Source organism: Oryctolagus cuniculus, chromosome 19 (genome assembly GCF_964237555.1).
Source record: "Oryctolagus cuniculus chromosome 19, mOryCun1.1, whole genome shotgun sequence".
NCBI lineage: Eukaryota > Metazoa > Chordata > Mammalia > Lagomorpha > Leporidae > Oryctolagus > Oryctolagus cuniculus.
This window is the reverse complement of record NC_091450.1, coordinates 13,154,721-13,165,561: the sequence shown is the minus strand read 5'-3', so window position 1 is coordinate 13,165,561 and position 10,841 is coordinate 13,154,721. Positions and strand designations below refer to the sequence as shown.

The following is a 10,841-nucleotide window of genomic DNA, read 5'->3' as shown; positions in this document are numbered from 1 at the left end:
CCACCCTGCCAGCCACTAATCCAACTCCCTTTGCTCTGCCCCACCCTGAATTGCTGGTGGTCGGATCCTCCCTGGGTGGGTAAGGATATGTCACTATGCCTTCTAGTCTAGGAACAGTTGAACTGCCACAGCTGAATTTATCCTGAGTGTGCTTCTTCTTCTTCTCCTCTTTTTTTTTTTATTTTTGACAGGCAGAGTGGACAGTGAGAGAGAGAGACAGAGAGAAAGGTCTTCCTTTTGCCATTGGTTCACCCTCCAATGGCCGCCGCGGCCGGCATGCTGCAGCCGGCGCACCGCGCTGATCCCATGGCAGGAGCCAGGTGCTTCTCCTGGTCTCCCATGGGGTGCAGGGCCCAAGCACCTGGGTCATCCTCCACTGCACTCCCGGGCCACAGCAGAGAGCTGGCCTGGAAGAGGAGCAACCGGGACAGAATCTGGCGCCCCAACCGAGACTAGAACCCGTGTGCCAGCGCCACAGGTGGAGGATTAGCCTATTGAGCCGCGGCACCGGCCCTGAGTGTGCTTTTTAACCCTTCCTGCTGAAGACAGCCATGATGGCCAAATCCACTTCTGACTGCATTCTGCTGCCCAGGAATCTTCATGAAAATGCTAGAAGAAAAGGCAGATTTGAGGCTGGTGTCATGGCGCAGTAGGTTAATCCTCCGCCTGCGGCGCTGGCATCCCATATGGGTGCCGGTTCTAGTCCCAGCTGCTCCTCTTCCAATCTAGCTCTCTGCTATGGCCTGGGAAAGCAGTGGAAGATGGCCCAAGTCCTTGGGCCCCTGCACCCCTGTGGGAGACCAGCAGGAGGCACCTAGCTCCTGGCTCCTGGCTCCTGGCTTCCGATGGGTGCAGTTCTGGCCGTTGCGGCCACTTAGGGAGTGAACCAATGGAAGGAAGACTTTTCTCTCAGTCTCTTCCTCTCACTGTCTGTAACTCTACCTCTCAAATAAATAAATACAAATCTTAAAAAAAAAAAAGGAGCGTTAAAAACCACCCCAAATAATAAAGGCAGACAAGGACTGTCTCTGCCCAAGTGTATTTTCTAAAATTGCAGAGTTTTTAAGTTCTCAGAATACAAAGAAATCTTAGAGGCCACCCAGCCTGTTTCTTCCTTTCCCCACGGAGCAAGGCTCCTCTTTCCAACATTGCTGGTCAAAGGTAGAAAGCACGCACCTGAGTACTTGCCCAGGTTCTTTATTGCATGGGGTGGAATTCTGCTTCTTACATGTAATTTCTATCCAAGAGTCCTTATTTCTCTCTGAACTCACAGAAATCTGCTTCCATTTTAAACACATTGATTTATTTAATCAACAATATCTGTTGAACTCCCACTGAAAGGTTAAAATGGTGGAGATAGCTGGACAAATCTTCCCAAAAGCCTTAAAGCAGGAGGGAGAGAATAAAGAATGGGGAAACATTAAGTCTAACTGGAAAAGAGATTGTTGTAGAAATGTGTAGGAGCAACCACACTGAAATTTCTTGTGTCTTACAGCAATAACTTGCTTGGGATGACAGAGACATATTTAAAAGAAATAGGAGCCAGCTTGAGGGGCAACCTCTGGCCAAATCAGGGGCTACTTGATCATAAAAATAAATGTTTCTAGAAAGGGATTCTAATCCATAAAATGAAATGAAAATCAATGAGTCAGTTCTGTTACATATTGGGGGATAAACGCCTAAGTAAATGCTGGGGTAGCTCTTTCTTATAGATAAAATGCCATTAATAAATACAGAAGAAATGATGGACTTTGCAAATTATCAATGGAAGATAAAACTATTGGGTAAAAGTTTATAGGAAATAGGATATTTATTTAACTTCTCACAAGACGCTTATTGATAATACAAGGCAGATGTCTCAACTTTGTAGCGGAGAACTTTAGTAATGCTAAATTGATCAAATCATTGCAGATACTGGTGCAACGTGATATCATGGACCCCTTGGCCTATGATGCACTGAGAACACAGCATCACCTTTTGGAGTTCCTGCCAGAATTACTCACCAAATACATTTACGAGGCAAACACAAGTTGAGGGACAATCTACTACATAACTAGCTTAACTAGCTTGCTCCCTTTCTTTTTTTTTTTTTTACAGTACTAGTGATGTTTAAATAACACACCAGATTATACATTGCAGCATAATTAAAACTACACACACATTCTTGGTACATGCTGGTATATAGGATCTCACACACACGTTAGCTACCATGCCCTCACACAGGTAGTTGCACACTCTCACGCACACAGATACATTTATCACCAGCAGTCATACTGCATTCATTTCCACTTACAGTTTCTGAAGGCTCTATATAAGGTAGATTGCTATATCATCTGGAGCTACCACTTTTTATAAAAGCACATGCTAAAAGATCATGTTCACTGTAATCTTGCAGCAACACTCGAACGATCGCACAAAAACCAGGGAATGTTAGTGCACACACAAAATTAAGCTAAAGAAAAAGTCTTTGGAGTTCCAATCACACAGTTAGTATAACAATCCCATAATTGTGAAGACTAATTGTAAGCTTTTATAGTTGATTAAGTCACACAGTGCAAAGAAAGGTCCATTGACCCTTTTGGTAAAGGGAGGGCTGGAAGCCACAGAGTAAGTTCAATGGATAGTCCGTATATACATGTGATGAGGAACACCCAAACTCAATTTGTGCTCTTAGGTTGGTTATTCTGAATCCCGATGCACTTCTGAAGCATCAGCTCGGCAAATTGGGCAAGTACGGTTTGCCTTAAGCCATTTGTCAACACACTTGGCATGGAACTCGTGGTTACAGGGTAAGACTCTAAGTAGCTGCTTTGACTCAAAATCACACATGCACACTACACACAAGATCTGTTCTGACTGGTGGTTGTTAGGATTGAACCTGTAAGAAGGAAGTTGTTCAATGTCAGCTTTTGTCAGTCCTCGAGGCTTTGCCTCTCCCAGACGCTCTGCCAGGTTTAACAGGGCCTCGTAATTTTCTACCTCTCCATCTTCCACGTCCAATTCAAAGCTGAAAGTTGGACCCACGGCAGGTGGCACTGGAAGCATTGATAATGTGTATGGCAGCAAGCTGGGGTGGTAAGGGGGTGGTGGTATTGGCTGCTGGGATCGATGATATCTGCTGCGTCCAGTGAGCCTCCGAGGCATAAATGGAGGGTAAGGTACTCCAAAGGACACCTCTTGATGCAAAGGGTCATGTGTCAAGAATTGCAAAGGAGCTGATGGAGGTAAGGTTGGGGGATGAGCTGATGCGGGGTACGTAAAACCTCCAACTGGAAGATGTTCTCCTAAGAGTTCCACTTCGTTTTCTATCCTCTGCAGAGGCGATCGTGACTGCTGTGTCTGGAAGGGGACAAACTGGCCTGGTGGTGGCAAATGAGGAGGATGATGGGGAGAAAGGTGAGGAGGATGTATAAGAAATGGATCACTAGAAATAAGGGGTGGGAATGCAGCATATGGTACTGGTAAGTGCTGAACTGAACATGCCTGAAGCATTGGAGGAGGCAAACTACGGACAGGGAGGTGCTGTCCACTGAAAACCACAGAGCATCCTGGGACCTGTTGCCTACTGCAAGCAGGGATGTGCTGGCCTGTGCAGAGGGGAATTCCGTGTGGTGCCACTGTTGTTACTGTATAGGAAACAGGGACGGTTCCTTGATGGAACTGATCATGTATATCAACCATTACTGCATTCTGCTGGGGTGGATGAGCGGCAGGATGTAACAGACCGGGAGATACATTCGGAGGGTGGAAGGCTCGAGGTTCCTCTATTGCTTGCTGCTGTGCATAAGGGAGATGGTGATAGTTTTCATCTTGACTAATGGAATTATGTCGAGATAGGCGATCTCTTCTTCCTCTCTGGCGCCTGACAGGAGGACTTCTTCTGTTGCGTGCAGGTGTGTTGCATCGTTCCCCTGAGAAGTGATGCTGGCTTGGTCGAACTGAAGGGGGCTGCCTATTTGATGTCATCTCCCATGGTCGCATTGGTGGTGAGGGAGCTGGTGATGCTGATGTATAATCAAAGACTGAATGAGAGAGGCGCTGTCTCTTGGGACTTGGAATATCTTCACTCTGCGAGGGGAGGCTCCGCCCTGTGGGGCTGCTCCCGCGGCTCCTCTCCGGGCTGCCGCCTCCTATTGTGACCGCTTGCCCAGCCAGCGGCCAGCTCGCCAGATCCGCCGTCCCCGGGCCTCCTCACCCCCGGACCCCGGGCTCCGACTGAGGCGCTGTCACGGCGCTTCCTTCCTCCCGGCACCATCACACGCACGGGTCGCGCCAGGAAAGGACGACTGCATGCTCAGACCTGGCAGAATCGGCTAACGCCTAGGAGGCTCCATCCTCTCCGCCCCCGCGCCCTAACCGCCCGGCCTCGGCACGGTCCGCACCGCCGCTAGCTTGCTCCCTTTCAAAAATGTTCAGGCCAAGAAAGACAAGGCAGAGCCTAGAAGAGTTATTGATTCAAGGAGATTCAAAGAGCTGTGGCAGCACCAGGCATGGCTCAGGGTTGGATTCTGCACTGGGGAACAACAGATAGATTTTTAATATGGCCTGCGGATTACACAACAGTATTAAATTAGTATCAAATTTTCCAATTTTGATAACTAGCAATAAAAGAGAATGATCTTGTTCTTTCTAAGACACACTGAAAATACCCATCGTGTCTTATTTCTCTATCTACCATATTTATCCATCAATTCAACCATGGAAAGAAAATGATAAATCAAACAGGGGCAAAATGGAATGAACTGATGACTCCAGGTGAGGAGAATATGGGAGTTCTGTGTGTGTTATTCTTATGAATTGTCTATAAAATAAAAAATTATATAAAAATACTCAAAATAAGAAATTACAAATCCAAGTTACCCAGCAAAGAAAGCAGAATTACAAGCAGAGATTATGCAGGTCATGTACATTCTAGTGTAGGACCCCAAAAGCGGTGTCCTTTTGTGACGACCCCAGAAACACAGACTCCAGACCAGACGATGCAAAAGGCAGGAGGCAATTTTATTTCATTTGCGCAAATGGGCCCTCTACTGCTGCAAGCAGCGAGCAAGAGAGAGGAGCCCCGAACAATCATTTTACACAGTTTTTAAAGGGCAAAACCACAAAATTAACATACTATAGGGTGGCGTAAGTTTATTGGGCAACTACAAGGGGAGGAGGTCGTCGAGGAGGAGGAGAAACGGGGGCTACGTGCCCTACGTGTCTTAGCTTGGATATGGGGAGGGGGTCCTTGAAGAGCAGAAAGGGGTGGCTACGTGCCCTACGTGCCTCGCGGTTTCTTTGTTAAGCTTGAACAAGCACAGGGGAGGGGGCTTAGGTGCGTACCAGGATGTTCTGTCGCCCTTATCTCTGGGTAGTAGCCCTTATCTCTGGGTAGTAGCTATCTGTCTTCTCTGTGAACTTAGTTTACTCCCCATTTCCCAGGACTGTTTTATTAAGGCCATTCTTATGGTGGCTCTTGGCTCTCGGCCGTTCCTTTCACTAGAAAGGGATCCTAATCCATAAAATGAAATGAAAATCAATGAGTCAATTCTGTTACATATTGGAGGATAATATGGAAGATAAAACTATTGGGTAAAAGTTTATTGGAAAAAGGATATTTATTTAACTTCTCACAAGACGCTTATTGATAACACAAGGGAGATGTGAGAAGAGCTGTTGGAAAGTCCTGAGATACAGTAGTTTTGGGTGCAACAAGAGGGGAGGCAGTGAGGCCACCCAGTCTGGAAGGAGGTGATGTGGCTGCCGGGGGCAGTGGCATGGAACCTTAAGGTATAAAGGGACTTAGGAGGTTTAAGGGGAGGTCGAGGAGGCTGGACGTTATGACTCATTGCATGTGGGTAGAGAAGAAGAGGAAGGAGTGCGCCTTGAACAAGTGGGTGGATGGCATCTCCGAGGTGAATTAGCAGTTCTTGCCGCTTCCTCCTGTGTCAATGTGGCTCCGTCTTTCACAGACAGGGTGACCAGACCTGAATGTTCTGTCCCATGCTGTGTGTAAAGTCAGAATTGTAAAGAACAAACATCTCTAGTTTTTCCCTCTCGCAGATTCTATTTCCCAATTTATCCAACTAGTTAATGAGTCCCATGGTGACTCCAAAGTCCCTCCCCAATAGCACATGGATCTACACCTTCCTCTGCATCTGTTTTTGTCAAAACTGTAATATTCTTCCTTCCAGCCCCTTAGCTTCCTCCTCCTACCTTTCTCCTTCCCTTAACCCCTACATTCATCTCACGCAATAAGTTGATTAAAATGCAAATCCAGTCATGCTTTCCTTACCTTAGAAAGACCCCCAATTCTAATCTGGCCTTGCAAAAACTTCAACCACATGGTTTCTTCCAAGCCCCTACCGTTGTCTGCTCCTTCTACTCACTGTGCCCATGAAGCACAGTACTTGTGAACACCAGGCTTGAATCCCAGCTCTGATTCCCAATCACCGTGTCTCTTTGTGCAAGCTTTAAAAACAAAAGAGAATTGGGGAACTTATTTATTCACTTGGGAAATGGTAATGGTTACCATGTTTGTAATATTGTTATGAGGCTTAACTGAAGTTATGTTGGTAGCTCATTGCTTGGCATGTGAAGATTACCAATGCTCAAGATGCCCACAGGTCCTCAGTCTTCCCAGACATGGATCCATCCATGCTCTTTCTCGTCTAAGCCTTTGCAATCACTCTTAGCTGACAGATCCTGTTCATCTGTAAAGGCTCTGAGCAAATACCACTTCCTTTGGGAATCTTCTAGAATTCCCAAGCTCTGAGGAGATGTCCAGAAGAGCCATAGCATAATTGCATTGCTAATTCAATAAATGTTTATCGGGAGTGTTCAGTGAGGAACCTGGAGATATATCACTGGAAGGAGTCTGTGTCCCCATGAACACATGTTCTAGTGCAGAAGGCAGAAAAGGAGGGAAACACACAGATGAATAAAAAGGTAATTGGAGAGAGTGCAAAGTTTCATCGCTTAGGGAATTAAACATGGTGATGTGCAAGGGAGAAGGACATCGTGTGGAGTCTACAGTGGATGAGGCCATCAGGAAAGACTTCCTTGAGATCATCAGTGAGCTGAGATCTGAATGGAGAAAAGAGCCCCCTGGGAAGCGCAAGAGGAATTATTCATGGCAGATCAAAGGATCTGCAATGAAAGTAGGCTCCTGTTGACCCAAGGACCAGAATGCATTGGAGCATTTTGAGCAAAGGGTAGAGAGGAATAAGTGAGGTTTCGAAGAAATAGTCAGGTGCTGGATTATCCATGCCTAGAGCCAAGACAGAGTCCCAGATTCACAAGTCTAATGACCTTGATGCTCCCCCCTCCCCTAGTCGAAAGAAAATTTCTGCTGGGAAACATGAAGAATGCTTCTTATTGGAAATAGAGAAACTTATGAGGGTCATTTTCTAAATATATTATTCTTATGCTTACTGCCAATACTAGGGATGTGACTAACGAAAGTCTTAATGAAAGTGTATTGAAGCCGGCGCCGTGGCTCAATAGGCTAATCCTCTACCTTGCGGCGCCGGCACACCGGGTTCTAGTCCCGGTTGGGGCGCCGGATTCTGTCCCGGTTGCCCCTCTTCCAGGCCAGCTCTCTGCTATGGCCAGGGAGTGCAGTGGAGGATGGCCCAGGTGCTTGGGCCCTGCACCCCATGGGAGACCAGGAAAAGCACCTGGATCCTGGCTCCTGTCATCGGATCAGCGCGGTGCGCCGGCTGCAGCGGCGGCCATTGGAGGGTGAACCAACGGCAAAGGAAGACCTTTCTCTCTGTCTCTCTCTCTCTCACTGTCCACTCTGCCTGTCAAAAATAAAAAAAAATAAAAAAATAAAAAAAAAAGAAAGTGTATTGAGAAAAACATTTGTGCATCAAAAGCATTACTGTTTGTTTTACCTGCATTGGAAATACATAATCTATTTCAAAACAATGCAATATTGAAAGTTATGGTAAACAAACCTTATTTTGTGGTTACCTTTCTGACAGTCACAACGTAAATCAAGTCAAGATGCATATTTGGGTTATTTTCACATTTTGAGTGGATAATACTGCTATAAATATTTGTGTGCAAGTTTCAATGTGGACATATGTCTTCATCTCTCTTGGGTATATACCTGGGAGTGGAAGTTCTGGGTTATACAATAAACTCATGTTTAACTTTTTTGAGTAACTTCCAAACTATTTGCTCTGATGGCTGCACTATTTTGTATTCCCCAGTTATGTACAAAGATCCTTACTTCTCAACACTGTCATTTACATTTGTTTTTTTAATAAATAATTAAAATCATGATAGTGAGTAGGAGGCGATATTGTGGTTTTTTTATTTGCATTTCCTCACTGACAAAGGACGGTGAACATCTTTTCATATGCTTATTGGCTATTTGTATGTATTCTTTGGAGAAATGTCATTTCTCTGACCATTTAGAAAGCTGGGTGGTCTTTTGGTTCTTGAATTTTAAGAATTCTTTTTATATGCTGAGTAGTAAACTCTTAGGCAAATCCACAGCGAGAGAAAGCAGGTTAGAGATCACCAAGGAACAGGGAGAAGGGAGTGGGGAATGATTTCTTAGTGAGTATGGAATGCTTTAAGGATGATGAGAAGTCTTAAAACTACAGCTTGTGGTTGCACAGCGTTGTGAGATGGTAAATACCACTGAATGGTGCAGTTTACAAAGGTTAGTCGTGCTCTTGGATTTCACCTTAATTTAAAAAAATTCACGTAAAATTTAAGACCAAAATTTCTCAAAGATGGACAAGGGTTAAGCAAATAGCGCTACTATAAAGCAGTTATATACAAGTTTCTGTGTGGACTTACTGTGCCTGGGAATGGAAGAGTTTGATTAGGTAGTAAACTCATGGTGAACTCTTTTGAGGAAGTGCCAGATGTTTCCATAAAGAAGATTTACACACATTGAATCTTCTTACATGATGATATCATTTCTTTTGATAAATTTCTTTATCTTTTGTTGGCTTAATTAGCCCTCAGGCAGGAGAGTTTAATTACCACTTACAGGACACTTAGACGCCCCACCTGTAGTGAAAACAGATGTATCGACTTTCCTAATTTCCTACCTGCAAAACTTCTGTTCATTCTTTATGCCGTAGCTCCAATAAGGCTGAAAAAAATATATCTCTGACTAGCTTCTGCAGATACTGTGCTCTTAAACTCTTCTAGAATAACGATTTCAGTTTTGCATCAGGGTTAGTAATAGGATAATTGATGTTAGCTGATTAAACAGAAAAATTGGAATATGAGTGTTTCAGCTCAACTGAAATTTATTATTTCCTCTCTTTCGAGAGGATGCAAGTTTCTAAAAAAGATGGATTAATGGATAGACTGAAGGGTGGAAGAATGGATTGATGGACTGATACGTAAAAAAACAAATATAATAAAATGTTATTTATAGAATCAAGGTGATAAGTATATAGGTCTTCATTTCACAATTCCAACTTTTCCTGTATTTAAAAAGAACCATAATAAATTGTCCGGTGGGGGTGGTGGTGGTGGGGAGAAGGTGATGTACATCAAAGTCGCTCCAATATTAGGTAGCTAACACATTAGAAAAAAGTAGACCCAAAATACATGACTGTAGAATAAAGGAGTGATAGCAGTTCCACACCAACTGTTAACTGCCTTGGCCTGGAAGTGTTGCACATCACTTCTGTTCACAACTCACTGGTCACTTCAGAAATATGGCCCAGCCTACCACGGAAGTGAGGATAAGCATTCAGAACTTTGCCGAGTGTCAACATCTCTGCCACAGAGATCCAGTAATATATTTCCCCTTCAGCTGGGGCTGAAATACGGGCTATCAGAACCTGTTTGCTTCTGGCAGCTTGCAGAAGCAACGGTAAACATGGCTTGGGGTGGGCATTAGGCCTAGTGGTCAGTTGAGATGCCCATGTGTCATATTTGAGTGTCGGGATTTGATACTTGACTCCTACTCCTGAAGCCAGCTTCCTGACAATGCAGACCCTGAGAAGTAGTTTGTGATGTCACAAGTAACCTGGTCCCCACCATCCACATGGGAGAGCTGGATTGATTTCCTAGCTCCCAGCTTTGGCACTGCCAAATCTTGTTGGTTGTGGCCATTTTGGGAGTGAATCAGTGGAGGGGAACCTGCTTTCTGTCCATGTGTCACTCCTAGAAGAAAAAATAATAATTTTGAAAAGGTAAAGATGGCTTTGTTCTGGCCATCTCTATACCTGTTATTGGGTGTCACTGTTGCCTTTCTGTTTGGGGTCATTGTTCCTAGACTAAGTCTGTACTACAACATCTGAGACCCCAGAGTGTGACAATGGCAGCTTTTAGCCTTGTTTGTCTGCAGGATCACTTTTTCAGGGGGTAGTGTGTGCAGATCAAGACCATCCTCACTATCCATCTAAGCATCATGCTTCCAAGATTAGTTCCTGCCTCTTGCTTTTGACAACAGATGCATGAGTTTCAACTGTAGCTTTATGAGCTTGAACAAGTGCCTTAGACTCTGCACTTTGCTTCCTTACCTGATGTTTATATAAAATATCTCCATGCCAAAGTTTATGGCATATACATTTAACAAAGATGAATTTATTCTAAAGGAGTGATATCTATTTGAAAATGATGAGGCAAACTGATCAGTTAAACTTGAGGATACAAAGACATATAGACTACTGAACACCAGCCTGAGGATTCTTTATTTGATCCAGTTCACATTAAAAAGCCACTCAGTACAAGTTCTTTTGGACTGAAGGGTATGATTATTACCATGGTTAAGACAGATTCTTCAGGAAACTGCAAACAGGGAGAAGTATGAGTGGTATTTCAGACCTGACATGGGGTTCAGAGAATGTTTCAGGACCAGAATCTCCATGCTTCTG

General features: G+C 44.4%; 1 protein-coding gene across 1 annotated transcript; it reads right to left on the bottom strand.

The window, feature by feature from the left end:
* Positions 1 to 2,506: 2,506 nt before the first annotated feature.
* On the bottom strand, positions 2,507 to 4,292 carry LOC100358346 (E3 ubiquitin-protein ligase RNF38-like). The gene is given in 2 exon segments (XM_070064688.1): positions 2,507 to 4,072; positions 4,074 to 4,292. Coding segments are annotated over 2 exon segments (1,575 nt in total). The 5' UTR covers positions 4,256 to 4,292; the 3' UTR covers positions 2,507 to 2,679.
* Positions 4,293 to 10,841: the final 6,549 nt, after the last annotated feature.